Raw genomic sequence first — 15,985 nt, 5'->3', positions numbered from 1 at the left:
ATGATGTTCAACAAGGCCAGGTGCAAGGTCCTGCATATGGGTCAAGCCAATCCCAAGCACAAATACAGGCTGCGTGGATAATGGATTGAGAACAGCCCTGAGGAGAAGGACTTGGGTGTGTTGGTTGATGAGAAGCTCAACATGAGCCAGCAATGTGTACTTGCAGCCCAGGAAGCCAACTGTATCCTGGACTGCATCAAAATAAGTAGATTGAGGGAGATTATTTTCTTCCTCTACTCTGGTGAGACCCCACCTGGAGTATTGTGTTCAGCTCTGGGGCCCCCAACATAAGAAGGACACGGACCTGTTCGAGTCCATCCAGAGGAGGGTCACGATGATTATCAGAGGGCTGGAGCACCTCTCCTATGAGGACAGGCTGAGAGAGTTGGGCTTGTTCAGCCTGGAGAAGAGAAGGCTCCAAGGACACCTTACAGCAGCCTTCCAGTACCTAAAGGGGACCTACAAGAAAGCTGGAGAGGGACTTTTTACAAGGGCATGTAGTGATAGGACATGGGGTAATGGCTTTAAACCAAAAGAGGGTAGATTTAGATTAGAAATAAGGAAGAAATTCTTCACCATGAGGGTGGTGCGGCACTGGAAGAGGCTGCCCAGAGAAGCTGTGGATTCCCCATCCCTGGAAGTGTTCAAGGCCAGATTGGATGGGGCTTTGAGCAACCTGGTCTAGTGGAAGGTGTTCCTGCCCATGGCAGGAGACTTGGAACTAGATGATTTTTAAGGTCCCTTCCAACCCAAACCGTTCTATGATTTCAAGAAGATACAAGCAGATTAGAAGGTGTCTGGAGAAAAGCAGTAAAAGTTATTTTATACCTGAATAACATATTTTATGAAAATATAGAGTAAGTTTGCAAGGGAATTATTTCTCTTAGGGAATGCTAATGCTTTGTGATTAACACGGTGTTGTGGAGACAATTCAGTTTTGATAAAGTTGCATAGAAAGAGAGGCAGTTCCTGTCAGATTTTCCTGTGTTTTTCTGCCAGCTCAGTGGTGGGCCCCCAGGAAACCTGGGCTTCCACATCTCCAGCATCTCCCTGGTTTGGTGGAACAGCTGGAACAGTTGGGTGCCTGGAAGCCCTGAGAGTGCTGGCTCCCAAGCTTAGATGTTTTTGGCACAGCTGCTCCCATTTTGCATTCAGTGTGCCATATATTAGGTGACTTGGAGTGGTAGTTCCCAGACTTCTGGCTCAGCTAAAGCTCTTGAGTGTCCAGGCTTTTGGGTTACATATTCCCAACAGGCTCCTAAGAAGCAGTGTGCTCCCTGCTTGTGATTCTGGGCTCTCGATTCCCTTTGGCCTGTAAACCTAGGAAAACACCTGGGAATGCTGTTTTTCAAGTGACAAGTGTTTGGATAATGTTTATTTGTGGAGTATGTGGCTCCTCAGCACATTGCCAGATGAAATATCCCTGAGGTGGCATCTGCAAGCTTCTTACCATTTAAATTTCCAGTGTCTTTGATGCAGGGTGCCAGGCTGTTGTTGTCACTTCCAAGTCAAATTTAAACTGGGTTTAAAAATACCAGAGTTGTCTGCAAAACAAGATCACCTTTCTCCATCCAGTTTGACAACAGAATAGTTTATCCCTCAGTGTATTAATTCAGTGTAAATAAGTAAATGTTAAGAACTAAAGAGAGAAATAGTTGTGGTAAGGCTGTAAGCATTAGTTGAAAATAGAAGGGAAACATATCTATTCTAAACTCCTTGCCGTGTTTAACTCCTGAGTGGAAAAGTAGTCTCCCGTGGGCAGTTGTCATTTGAGATACTTAAAGTTTGTCTGTTAAGAAATTAGGCTATGTAGTAGAGGGAGCAGTTTCACTTTCAAGATAAATGAACTGGACAATCTGCATATTTCTTCCATTTCTGGCTCTTAAATGCTGATGTGTCACGTTTCCTTGCAGAGTTAGTAAGAATTCTAATGTGAATGTTACATTACTGAGCCTTCATTACTTATTCATCAGTTGTTAAGTGCTGACATCGTGCTAGAGTCTATATGAGATACAGACAATTCTTGCTGAAGGAGCATATCGTATAAAAGACTTAAGATCAGACTTAGTCCTAAGGAAGGAGTTACGTTCAAAATAACATTTATTATAGTGTTGTGAAGAATTACGAAGCAGAATTGTCCTTCTGAAAATAGATGACTCAATATTTTGTTATGCATTGCCCTTGATTTTTATTGTTATTTATGTACATGCCAGTGCTTTACACTTATTAACACTTAATAGTTCACCAACCGTTAGTGCAGATTAGTGGCTTTGTACTGTAGGGTTTTTTTTTAGTAGGGTGAGCCTTTATAGTAAGGAAGCTTTGTGTGATAGAGTTTGTGATTGCAAGTGGTGATACTATCTGGTAGTTACAACAGGTAATTGAAGTTAAGGCGTTTGCATCTCTTTTGATTTACAAATTTAGGTGCTAACCTATTTTTCATGTCTAGTTTGGTATTTCTATTCTTGCCACCGTTCTTCCAAAGTAATTCGTCATCTTTAGGGCCGTGTCCTTAAAAAATGAACACAGACGCCACTAACAGATTTAGAAGCCAACCGGTTTGGAAATCTCACTGTGCCTTTTCTTTATCTATTCCAAAATGTTGTGTGAGCCTGCGAATATTGAAGTATATCTTCGGTTTACAATCACAAGTGATCACATGGTGGGGCTAGTAGTAAAGGTAAACATATACATATACGTAAATGCTTGCAGGATTAGATCCTTAGTATTTAAATGATTTTTGATTTTTGGATATAATGCATTACAGTGATTACTAACACTAGAACCTCTGCTGTAAAACTAATTAATCTGTCCGTGTACATTCACTGAAGAGGTGCACTGCATGTCTGCGCATGAGAGAGAATATTCAATCTTAATTTTAAAATATCAGTTTGTTATTTCTTTAGGTTCTCTTAAGAATCTTAGACCAATACAGGCAAAAGGAGTATGTTGCACCGCGTGTTCTTCAGCAAGCGTTAAATTATCTGAACCAAGGGGTTATTCACTCTGTAACATGGAAGCAAATGAAGCCACACATACAGGTCAGTGCATAAAGCCCAGTTGTAAACACTGCATGTCATCAGAGTGATTTAAAAAAAAAAAAACCAAAAAAACCTCCCAAAAAACAAACAAACCAACCAAACAAACAAACCACAAAAAAACCCCAAACACAAACCCTACCAGTTTTGCAGTTTTAAAGGTGGTTTCATGAATCTTTCATGCAGCAATGGATCTGGGCAAAACCTAGCATTTCTACATGAATGTGGTTGGTTTTTTTTCAGTATTATAACTACCTTTTATTGCAGATATCGTTACCTCAATTAAAGATTTGGTTCCATAAGTTCTTTGTTTTTATTTTTGAAGTCTGCCAGAAAGTCATAATGTTCTGAGTTTCATTGGTTGCCAGTGTTCAGAATTGTCTGTAGATTCGGAAATTCAGAATTGATGGTAGTGCAAAGATAGTGGGCAAAGAGAACATGATCTACAAGGAACTGAGCTCTGTTTTAAGGCCATGTTTTATAAGTGAACTACAAACAAGTGAGAAGTGATTTGGATGCTTTTATTTTTTTCATATCATAAGCTCCTCTGTTGTAGTTAGTTAATCTCATGAGTGTTAAGAGGAAGGATTTTCAAATCCATTCTCATGTTAAGTGTTGAATTGGTGAGATTCTTCTGCAGAATGTGATGTTTTCCTGTTTATAGCCTATATACTGAAGTATATTTTCTGTGTGATAATGTATTGTTATAAAGTTAGATTATATAATTACTGCTGTCTGGGACTGTTGCAAAAGGCAAGTATGTATATTGTAAATTTATTTCTGTTAGCCAAAATAAAAGAACACTGGCTAAAATAACTTTGCTTTTCTGAAAATTAGATCTAGTAAATCAGTGCATAGTGGAGGGAAGCTGTACTGGAATTTGGGTTTATGTGTACTTATGTGTATTTGACTTCTCTAATATTAGAGTATAACAGAAGAAGTGATATTCTCTCTAATGTGCTACAAAGATGAGGATGAAGAGCTCTGGCAGGAGGATCCATATGAATATATCCGCATGAAATTTGGTAAATGCTTGTGTTTAGGATTTATTTTCTGCTTTCATCATAACTGTACACCACAGTCCAAGTTAACAGCATGGCCACTGTAATGTCTTTACCAGTGTCCTGAACAACAGGAAGAAGAAAATTTGTTTCTTAAATCTCACCAATTTGCATTTAAAAGAAGGCAGATCAAGTGAGTTTTGACCATTTGTCTGGTAGCTTTAAAATAAATTATTGTCTTAAAGCTTTTCTCTGCTTCACATGTACTCAGTGCAGCCCAAATAAACTGTCATGCTCTTTTTAATGCCAGTTTCAGAATCCTGAATTACAGACATGCCAGCTGTTTGCAAGTTCTTGCAGCTCTCACTTTGACCAGAAGAGGCCTGACTTGCTCTTTCCCTATTGAAAATTGTGTCTTCAGCATTTTTTGCCAATTATTATCGCTAAATTATAAGATAATTAAATATATTTATTCTTTCAACAGATGCAGTGCAAAATCTTGGGAGTATCACATAGGACCCTAGTATGAATAATTACTTTTATTGAAAGGGTCGTGTCATTGAAAAAGAGAAGGATACTTTAAAAATACAGCAAATTTAGCTGGAAAACTCCATCAAGCCAGGCACCGCAGAGATACTTAACATTTGGGAATTTGATTTAGGATTAGCATAAGTTAAAACAGAATTTAAATGTTCTTAGAATAATTGAAAAAAATTTGGAGAGATGTTATGGAAAAAATGAATCACATATAGTGTTGATCACTGGGGTACAAATATGTTGCTGAGTTTTGGTGTATGAATTCAGCTCTTTCTTTGTAAGTAGTGAATACAATTTTTATATTTAACGGAGACAGTTAAATACAGATGTAAATTGTATTGTGGAAGGTAAAAATAAAAAGGCATGAAAGTACATTTAACTGAAGTTTAGTGAGGGCACATTTGGGCTTGGAACAAGAATTCCAGTAGTCTGGTAGTATTTCTCAATCATATTTTATCTTCAAGTTCTCAGGAAAAGTTAGCGTGTAATTTTAACCATATTTTAAGATTACCTTTTTACATCTTTTTATTTAATTCAATTTGTTTAGGGAAGTTTGGATTAGAACATGTTTGGCAGCACAGATTTTTTTTCAGGATAGAACTTATATTTTCAGTATGATTGAAGGAGGCTTACTTTAATGAGTGAAGCTAAAAAGCTTCAACTTTCAACAGATATAAAACTACCCCAGATCCAAGTAGTTTTTACATACAAAAGGTTTCCCATGAGGTTTTAATAAAATCAAGCCAAAATTCTGTACATATGGTATACAGATGGTACTGGAATGTATTGTTGTTCTTCCTATAGTGTTTTTAATTTTAAAAAAAAAAGCCAGCATTTTTCATCCCTTAAATACATAGCCTCAAAAGAATTAATGAATAAATAACGCATTCCTACTAAAGGGAATGATGAGTAGGCAGTAGATTTGGAAGGCAAGAAGTAATTGCTTTCGTAAGATATGTGACATAAGTTTGTATCAGACTCTTTAACCTTGAAGTGAAGACAACCATGTCAATAGTTTCGAAGTTACATATTCACCCTGATTTTGTGATATCCCACAAACAAGGTAGTTTATAAAAAGTTTATTATTATGTCATTCAGGAAAGGAATTTATTTATTTATTCATTTATTTAATTTGTTAGATGTATTTGAGGACTATGCATCCACTACAACAGCAGCGCAGAATCTCCTTTATACTGCTGCGAAGAAGAGGAAAGAGGTACGGAACTGGTGGTTTGTAATGATTTCAAGTTTCCTTAATGATGTCATTTTCACTTAAATTTGAAGGTGCTACAGGAAGCTGGTCTTGAAAAACCTACTTGCTAATATTAATACATAGTCAAACTCCTCAAGGAGTGCTATCACTTGTGGGAGAACTAAAATACATGCGTATGTAAAAATACATAAATTAATAAATAAGTAAATGGGTTCCTCTTGCAGCTGTAAAATTAATCTGCTGGATACGAACTGAGTTGGAATAAATGTGCTGGTATTTTCCCAAGTTTACAAACAGCTTCTGTCACAGCTGTTCTGAGCTTCCTAAAGTAGCAGGGGGAAAAGTGAACCTGATCCTTATTAATTTTCAATGATGCTATTTAAAATCCTGTTGACAGCAATGAAATTAGCCAGAATGAAACCAATTTTATACAGCTGCTCTTGAAATGAGGACATGATTTTCCTGTAGATCTTTCTATATTTAAAGTGATCTGTGGAAAAGTAGTGGGCCTGGCCCTGGAAAGCAATACATCCGTTTGCTAAAACTGCTCACTTTTTCTGGTTACCGTTTTAATACCCACAGAAGATAATTGGTTTTGTCAGGAAACCTTTCTAAATCTTGTCAGCTTTACAAGCTATTGCCCAAACCAACAGATGAGAATAAGTTTATTATGTTGGAGTTCAAGCTGTTCTTGAATATGTATATGTTTCATACATATATGTACACACATGTATGTATTTATATATGTGTGGGACAAACCAGAAGAGAAGTTAAGGGAAAAAATCAGTGAGGTACTGTTTGACTTTCTTTTCGTCACCTTTTTTGATTTGCCTCAAAGCAACAAAATTCCTTATTTATTATTACTAATGTGAAATTTTGAGGAGATTAATTATGACAAGTTTGGGTGAAAGGCTGAAAAGAGAACCTTCTAAATTTTCACCATGGAAAGATGGTACATATACTAACTTGCGGTTACTTTGACCAAGATAAAATTTTTACTTACAAAAATCCTACAAATGTTTTAATGGAAATAATGCTATTAAAGTAATTTCACGAAAGGAGATTGTGTATTTTCTATCTTATGTAGGTATTACCGAAAATGATGGCATATTGCTACCAGATTCTGACAGAACCAAACATTGATCCAAGAAAAAAAGATGGGGCTTTGCATGTCATAGGATCCTTAGCAGATATTTTACTGAAGGTAAGTGGGTAAAGAAGAGAAAAAGGTGTATGTTTGTAATTCTTATCAACTGCTATTTCCAGTAAAAGAAATCCTAACTTAGAAAGTATGACTAGCCCTTAGCCATGCTTATGAAGTCTGTAGAGAGATTGCACTGTGCAATAAGAATCTGAGAGTTTGTTTCTTTAAAAATATTGACGTTCTTTCCTGGTTTTGATATTCTCATTTTATACGCAGTTTTTTCTTCTTGTGTTTCTCCAAAGTTCTGTTTGTTTGCTACAGAACAGTCCCTTGGTCCTCTCCCGCTTTTACTAATAAAATGGAAGGGTGTTAAAAAAGCAAACATGCATTCCATCAATAACACTGCCTGTGATTCTTCAGCAAACCCCCTAACAGCCTGCGCTATTGTGGGCTGCTTCTGGTTCCAGAAAAATGTTTACTTAGCATGGTTGCAGGAACGTTTTTTGTAGCTTTCCAGCTTTCTTACCCCACAATGTGTGGCTTTAAGTCTTATTTCATCAGCCAGTTGGGAGTTTTGAAAATAGCTGGAAAGAGCACCGTTTCTATCCTTTGTCCATCTTTATAGACAGTATCTTCACAATTTTATGTTTTTTTGAATACACATTTAAGCTATGCTGTTGGTCTCTAATGTAAGATTGGTTAGTTTCCCTTAAACTTTTGTAGATGCCGGAGTCCAAAGTGTGCCCTTGCTCCTCCTCAGAAGTAACTGCCAAAACATTATCCCTTTTAGCATGAGAATGGTGGTCTTGTGCTTGAGGTTTCCTTTGTTAAGTATGCAAAACTTTATTTTGTGTGAGTGCAGGATGTGTCTTCATGTTACAAAGCACATCTTACCAACATTACCATCCTTTTTTTAAACCAAAGTACCAATCCATGATCTGATCTGAAATTCTGAGACATCAGTAACTTTTGCAGGCTTTTTGTAGATTGTATTGGATTGTAAATGCCCTCCCTTGTGCTGGGGTGAAAGAAGATGATGATGTTCATGTTGTGAGAGGTCTTTCATATTGACTGGAGGTTTCTAAATCCATTGATTCCAGTATACTGCTCCTATTTGAAATTTTCAGTCTTGAAACATGAGGTTCTAAGAAACTTTATCGAAGAGTAGTAATCCCCAAACACTTCAGACTCCTTTCTACTCTGAATTTCTTTGTTTTGGGATTTGGCAGATAGAAAAATTCCATGAACTGTTTCTGCACAGAATATTTGATTTGTGTGTGGTTTCTGACTGGTCAGTTGAGAGAGAGAGAGAGATTGATTGATTGTAAGGAGCTCATAGACACAGTGACCCTCCCTTAGCCACCTGGCTCTCCACAATGGCTCCAGTTTAATGTGTGCAAACCTCTGATCTCTGTGCACAAGGGAAAATTCTTTTCCTTTCTTTGTGTTTTTTCTCTGCTCAGTTCTTCATCTGCCTCTCAGCGTGGGGAAAAAATGTTGTATGCATTGGTGAAGTGTGATCACTTAAGATACATTTTGTATTGAATGTGCCCTTTCACCTTCTTCCTCTCTAAGCTACTGAATCATTCCTTTGGATGGTACCAGTGTCCCCAGCATGTATCTTTTCTAGTATGCTGTGCTTATAGGTGCTAGGAGAGTCCCAAATCTCCATACTGGTGGTACTGGCTTCCTGTCAATATCTTGGGATTTGCCAAGGTTGGAATAATGGGGAATAATTTTCATCTAATATCCTTCTCTAGCCAAGGAGATTTCTGTCGCAAAGGAATTGTCTTAGTCCATTAATAAACATGTAAAAAGGTGTGATTTATTGTTGTAGCATGTAAAAATAATTTGTTTTAATGCTTATAGTAACAGCAGGTCAGTTGATACTCAGATCTGTTTCATGCTAAAGTTATATTTATCTTCAGCTATGTATGTACTCCGGTGTACAAAGAATGGAGGTAGTAGATTATCTATCCTAATTAATTTTTAAGTAAAATCAACTGGAATTGGTTGCTTTAAAGCAAGTGAAAAATTCCAGTTTACAGTATTTCAATCAGCAAAGTTGATTATTATATGTACAGTTCTTTCACCTATCTGACTTCGACTTTGCTATGCTCATGAGGTTTGTTCTGTTCAAGGTACGAGATCCAGATCTCTTCATGAGAGCATACCTCTATTATGTAGACAAAGCACTGTATTTCCTGTGGTTGATAGTTGAAATGGATTATTTGCTATAATGAAGTAAGTAAAAAGAGTGGTCTCCAAAATTTATTTTTATTTACACCAACAGAAGAGTGTCTTCAAGGATCAAATGGAGCTGATGTTGCAGAATCATGTATTTCCGTTGTTCATGTCTAACTTGGGGTACCTCAGAGCTAGAGTAAGTTCACCAGTTATATCAATTTTAGTATTTGCCATGATTCTTTCCTTTGCAGTTTGACTTCATTCTGAATGTCAATGAAAGAAATAAAGTAGATACAAAGTAAAATTTCAGATAACTACCCCGTAGAGTAATTTTTCGGCATTTTAAATTAAAAAATTATTTGTCAGTTAAATGACTTGATCGAAAGTCTGTGTCCTTATTGTTTACCTCTTTGATCAGGCTGGAGAATTTGAGCAGTGGTTATGGCCCTTTTGTGACCATTTCTTGTTAGCAGATCTCAATAACTAGAGCGGTTGAATGGCTGTGAAAAATAGGTAGGATTTCCACAGAATAGATAATGTCAGTTTGAGTGTAACTTGAAGAAAATCGCCAAGTGCCTATGTCAGTCATAAACAAGCAGTAAATTTTATTTAATTTCAGTTCTAATTTTTTTTTTCCCCAAGAAGGACCAAAACTATGAATGCCATTTATGTGTGTATTGAATTTATTGGAATTTGGGAAAGGAAAATAAGGAACCACTTGGTTGCAAGAACCGTGTTACATGTTGCTGTATGAGCACACCATAATTAAGAAAAAAAAGCAATGCATGTAAACAGAGAGATAGTTAGCATTATTTTTTAATCAGTTAAAGAAATGCTAAAAATTGCACCTGTCCCTAAGTTGCTTTTCTTTTTGCCATGCAGTCCTGTTGGGTACTTCATTCATTCAGTGCTTTGAAATTTCACAATGAGCTAAACTTGAGGAATGCAGTAGAGTTGGCAAAGAAGAGCCTGATCGATGATAAGGAAATGCCTGTCAAAGTAGAAGCAGCCATCGCTCTTCAGACATTAATAAGCAACCAAGAGCAAGGTATGCTACAGGTATTCATCAGTTGTATATGCTGATTTTTTTTTTTTTAATTTAGAAATGGGAAGGTTGGTGCAGATTTATCTAAACACTTCTACCATTCATTTCGTCATGTTTAGACAGCTTCACTTACTCATTAGTTACTGTATGCATCCCAAAATTCTGACTTCACGATTTTACAGCAGATCTTTGCACAAAAGTAGTTAGAATCAACAAATTTCTTTTAATAAATGAAATAGCACCTGACTTTGTTTCTCTTTAGCAAAGTGAAGCAGTGTGTATGTCTAAGAACAAATGCTGCCTATGTGTAAGGACATATGTTCCCCTAAAATAGTGGATTTTTGTTGTAGATGGCATTTCAGTATTGAGTGTGTTAAATGTACAATTTATTTACTTTGCTAGTCTGCTAGTTGTAGGCTGTAAAAGTGCCTTGGGTAGGTTTTAGAAATTATTTTGTTCAAGACTAGTCAATTACGTAGTAGTTTTAAGTACTCTATATTTGTGTTTATGGATAGTTGATTTCACTTCAATTGCTTCTTTTAGCCAAGGAATATGTGAAGCCTTATGTAAGGCCAGTTATGCAAGAGCTCTTGCATATTGTTAGAGAGACGGAAAACGATGATCTTACTAATGTCATCCAGAAGATGATCTGTGAGTACAGTCAGGAAGTCGCTACCATCGCTGTCGACATGACTCAACACCTGGTAAGAGGCAATAGCAAAGTAACAGTCCAGTCAGAAGCACATGCCTAGTTTGGTAAACATTTAATGAACTTTGTTAGAAGTGCACACTGTTTTAAAGAATCTTTGTAAAGGTCGACCGATAGCATTCACAGTATTTTTTTTTCTGTATGAAGCATCTTTAAAATGTATACGTTTTTCAAAGATCCTGAATTTTGTCACTGGTTTTAATGAGCCAGGCTCTAACTATCTAACATTTCAAATGACTTAACATAGCCAGCCTTGTCAAAAAAAGAGGAGTTTTAAATTTGCTGTATTCCCCATTCAAAAGTAAGGAGCATATTTTTCAGTGCTGATGTCTCTTACAGATAAGGCATTGCTGCTGTTGAATTAGCTGTCTTGGTTTTGCATGACAAATTAGAAATGTGCGTTTGCTCTTGGATGTCAAGTTGGTTGGTTTTTTTCATAGGCTGAAATATTTGGTAAAGTGCTTCAGAGTGAGGAATATGAGGAAGTAGAGGACAAAACAGTTATGGCCATGGGCATCTTGCACACAATTGACACTATCCTGACAGTTGTGGAAGATCACAAGGAGGTGAGATTTTATTTTATACGTCTTTTCTCCTGCTGTTTCCTCATGCCTTTCATTTGTGACAACAAGCACTTTAATGTATGTTGCATCACTTGAGTTGACATGAACATGCATTTACTATAGCAGGATGGTGAATTAGTACCAAGTGATCTCTGACAAATTTGAATTTAAATCCCGGGTTACTTTTGTGATTTTTTTTTTTTTTTTTTTAAAATTGTTTAGCTCTCAACTTCAAGGGGAATTTGTATTCTTAGGGTAAAGTCCATAGCCCTTTTTCTGGTAAACACTTAATTGGATAATTGTATTACAGATTGTTAAAATAGATTTTACAGAATCACAGAATGGTTAGGGTTGGAAGGGACCTCTGGAGATCATCTAGTCCAACCCCAGTATTATTTTGCATAAGGCTAATTTTTTACAATGATGACTCATATTTTGTTATTTACCCAGAAATTCTTGTGTAGAATTCCTGGGAATTGGTCTCCCAGTTGTGGTGCAATGTAAGTCTACATTTCACATACTCAGAGAAGAAAGAGGTTCTTTCTGCTCATACCACCTGGGATGACTGAGGTAGGAAGGAGTTCAGTGACTGACCAGAGAAGCAAAGTCAGTCAGTAACTTTAAGCTGAGTTGGCATAAAATGCTTTGTCCCAGACTGTTTTGCTTCCTTGATTTACAATGAGAAAGTTTCATTGCAAGTGTGAAATCTTTTAATGAAGCTAATAATTTTAAAAATACATCATTTAAAATACCAATTATTTTCTTGGAAGATGCCACCGTTTACTGCAGGGTGACAATAAACTGTGGCAGATGCTCTCTGTTAACTCCTTCCCCCCTGCCCTCCCCACTAAGGAAAGGGAATAGGAGGAAAAGGGAGAGAGACTTGCAAGTTGTAAAAAGTTAAAGGTGCTTTACTAATGCTACTAATAAAATAGAGAAAATAATACAAAATATACAAAACCAATATCGAATTTCCCAGCGCAGTGCAGTGAAGGAGCTGGCACCGGTGGCTGCAGGGCAGGCACCCGCAAGTCCTGGGCTGGACTCTGCAGCAAACCAGAACTGGATTCAGGGATGCAGGGTCTGGAACCAGGCCTCGGAGCTCAGGCACGACAGGCAGGGTCCTCTTCAGATGCCGGCCATGGTCGAAGCGAGCACGACCCTCGTGGTCTCCCACTTTTATAGGGTATATGATGTGTATGGGATGGATTACTTGGTCAATTTTTAGTCACCTGTTCTGCTCACCCCTCCCTGCAAATACACCCCTCTCACTTACAGGACATGCAAAATTTTTCAGTAACCTTGGCTGCCATAGCAATAAGTCTAAACCTGGGACTCTTCTGCATACCATTGCTACCATTATCAGCTCCTGTCTGAAAAAAACATGCAGCCAAATTCAGAAAAGTGCAGTTACTTAGAAGAACTTAGCTGAAAGGAAAATTCACTAAAAGAGAAACTGGTCTTGTTTTTAGCAAAACCAGGACAGAAGACCATTGTGTTCCTTTGGTTTTCAAAACATCTTTCATTTCTTTACAAGGACCCCTTGCATTTTTTGAAAGCTAAGATGAAATCTGGTAAGTAAGCTGAGCATCAGGATTGATAGTCTGAAGTAGATCTTCAGGTTTTAGCCTAGGAAAACCTTTGGGGTTGGGACATATTTGGTATAAACTTAGCAGCTTGATTTTTCTGTTGTGTGAAGCACAAACTAAAATATTGTGCTGAGTGCCTTTCATCTCGGGATCTTATTTCAGAAGTGATATAAATGGTATAGAAATAATATATGAAGCTGAAAACTCCTCAGAAATTCCTTTCCCTTTCACCATTAAGTATGAAGAGATTTTAGGGGACGATCATTTCTGAGTCAGGTGTCTGAAGGAAAGTGGATGAATCCGTGGTCACATACTTAATCCCTTTGCTAGAAAAAGTCCAGAAAGCCTCACATCCTGCAAGGTTCTGTCTGTAACGAATGACCTGTGGTAATACCGTGAAATGTCTGTATTTGCTGGTTTTAATTAGACTTACGATGTGGCCATATAGTTCTCCTTGCAATTTAGTTTAATTCATAAATGAAGTCTCTCTGTCCAACATGGCACAGCTGAATCATGATTTCAACACAGTTGTACACTCCCAGTTTCTGCACGTGTTCCTCTTGCTGAGCCCGCTCCAGGAAGTTCTCCACAGACCTTTGGCAAAAGCATTTCTTCCTTTCTGCCTTTAAACCCATTCTACTTCCAAGATTTTGGACAGAGGCTTTTTCGCAAACATTTTGAGGACGGTGTTACTTTATATCCAGAGAGCACAACAGACACTGTTTTTGACGGGACGTGTAGAATCACCAAAAAATTTTTTTTTCTTTTAAATAAAGAAAAATGCTGTAAGTGACAAATTTTAAAGCAATACCGTTTATTGAAAATCTGAGTAATTAGATCAGTGAGACCTTATTTCATAATATTGTGATTGTTAATGCAGTATTTAAAGAGTGATTAAAGCCTTTTCGCTTCGAAGAACTTCTCAAACTGAATTAGTGAAATCCATTGATTAAACTACTGTATTTCCAAGTTTTTTAAAAAAACCTGCTTTATGTTTTTATTTCAGATAACTCAACAGCTTGAGAGCATTTGTTTACAGATCATTGGCCTGGTTTTGCAGAAACACGTTATAGGTAAGTTTTAGACATAATTTTTAGAAAAACGTTAGATGTTTTTACATTAAAAAATTCTTGAATTATTACAAACTATACTGTCTTCCTGGACAGAACTTCATCTTTTTTGTATGTGCTTCTTTGGAAAAAAAAAAAAAATACATGAATATTCAGTTGCGATTTGTTTCTCCTATTCTTCTCTTGTACATTAGTCAGGCTGTTTATTGTGTTCTAGAGGTCAGGCTCAAAAGCAGAAGATGCGGTTCTGATTACAGTTCTAGCTAGCTGTGTTAAAGGACAACATCCACAATTACATTAGTGTTTTTACAGACATGGTCCGCAATTAAATTACTGCATTACTGCTTTACCCTGTACTAAAGAGCTACACAGTTTTGTGACAAGGCCTTTAAATACAAACAAAGGTTGGGGAAATAAAAATATTTTGCAGGAAATGGTTTAGAAACAATGTCTCTGTGCTGGTAATATGTTTCTTTAGTGTGTATTTATAATTAAAAACTATGCATGTGTTTTTAACTATAACCAACATAAGGCCCATCTAAAGGAGTCTTTTCCAATTTGTATTATTTTTCTACGTATTGATTTAGTTACTAATTGCTGTCTTCTAGTTGTTATATGACTCGTGGCTTGGTTTCAGATTTCAAGGTGTTTGCAATCTAAATTTATTTTTTAAAGCACCTTGCTTCAAATTGTTTATCTTTTCCAGAGTTTTATGAAGAAATTCTCTCCTTGGCCTACAGCTTGACATGCCAGATGATTTCACCTCAAATGTGGCAGCTTTTGGGTGTTCTGTATGAGGTTTTCCAGCAGGATTGCTTTGAATACTTTGCAGGTATGATCACTTCTATTCTGTTTATGTTTCTGCTGTTTGGGAATTTATCTCTAAAACCCACCTTGTAAGGGTCACATCCATTTAGTGTGAGGGTTTAGAATGATCATGTATTTGAGTCTTGCCCTGACCATCTGTTTAGTGTGGGAGTATAACAGGAGCATATTTAAGTAGGAGAAGTGTGTTCAAATCTGTCAGTGTGATCAGTTATTGTAGGAGGTCCTGAACTCAAAGCTGAAATATATAGAGTTAATGTGAAACTACAAATTAATTAATTAAAATGTAGTCCTGTGTTATTTCTTCTGAGAATGTACCGTGCGTGGTGCGCTTTGTGAAGAATTCTGCTAGAATAGGCTTTGCAGGGCTTGAGTTTCCAACCATGTCCAAGAGTCTGAGCTAATGAATCCCATTATAGGATTACAGCCTCACTGGTTAGCACTTCGTGGATTAGTTTGTAATTTTTTTCTCCTTTGCTCTCCCTGTTCTGCAGATATGATGCCCCTGTTGCATAATTATGTGACCATTGACACCGACACTTTACTGTCTAACCCAAAGCATTTAGAAATCATTTATGCTATGTGTAAAAAGGTGAGGCTTCTGATTCTTACTCTTGCACTTATCACTGGTACTTAACAGCCAGATTAGCAGGGTGACCTGAACATGCCAGGCAGTGGCTGGTCATTTCAGAATGAAGCGAAATTTGATCTCGACTCAGTTCTGAGTACACATAGCACCTTCACACTTTTTAAGTGACATGCTTTTAAAAAAATTGCACGCACAGAATCTGTGTGGGAGAAAATTGCTGTTCATCTCGACTCTCTTCTATGAACAGCTATTTTGGTAAGTAGAGGAATTAATGAAGCCTGATTTCCTTGGGTTGTGTATCTTGTGATTGGATTCTTTAGTTGTCAGCTAAGCTGTGAACTCATTTGAAGTTCTTCCTGCAGTTATAATGTTTCTCTTTTGTGCTGATTTTCTCATGTATAATCAAGAGATCATGCTGCAGCCTTTCTCTGATTTTGGGCATTACAGAGTGTTAGACATTTAGCTACCTGCTTAT

The 15,985-nt window shown here is 37.0% G+C and overlaps 1 protein-coding gene across 1 annotated transcript in view; it reads left to right on the top strand.

Moving 5' to 3' along the window:
* The window catches only part of IPO8 (importin 8), a 51,109-nt gene that overhangs the window by 18,657 nt on the left and 16,467 nt on the right, over positions 1 to 15,985 (top strand). Inside the window, exons 9-19 of the mRNA XM_065634838.1 lie at positions 2,907 to 3,041; positions 3,964 to 4,063; positions 5,716 to 5,792; positions 6,877 to 6,993; positions 9,227 to 9,316; positions 10,003 to 10,168; positions 10,709 to 10,869; positions 11,315 to 11,440; positions 14,033 to 14,099; positions 14,803 to 14,928; positions 15,416 to 15,513. Of these exons, the coding sequence (XP_065490910.1) occupies positions 2,907 to 3,041; positions 3,964 to 4,063; positions 5,716 to 5,792; positions 6,877 to 6,993; positions 9,227 to 9,316; positions 10,003 to 10,168; positions 10,709 to 10,869; positions 11,315 to 11,440; positions 14,033 to 14,099; positions 14,803 to 14,928; positions 15,416 to 15,513 (1,263 nt within the window). The remainder of the gene's footprint in view (positions 1 to 2,906; positions 3,042 to 3,963; positions 4,064 to 5,715; positions 5,793 to 6,876; positions 6,994 to 9,226; positions 9,317 to 10,002; positions 10,169 to 10,708; positions 10,870 to 11,314; positions 11,441 to 14,032; positions 14,100 to 14,802; positions 14,929 to 15,415; positions 15,514 to 15,985) is intronic.

Source organism: Caloenas nicobarica, chromosome 1, assembly GCF_036013445.1.
Source record: "Caloenas nicobarica isolate bCalNic1 chromosome 1, bCalNic1.hap1, whole genome shotgun sequence".
In the NCBI taxonomy this organism is placed as follows: Eukaryota; Metazoa; Chordata; class Aves; order Columbiformes; family Columbidae; genus Caloenas; species Caloenas nicobarica.
The sequence above is the reverse complement of the archived record's forward strand: the minus strand, read 5'-3'. Positions and strand labels throughout refer to the sequence as shown.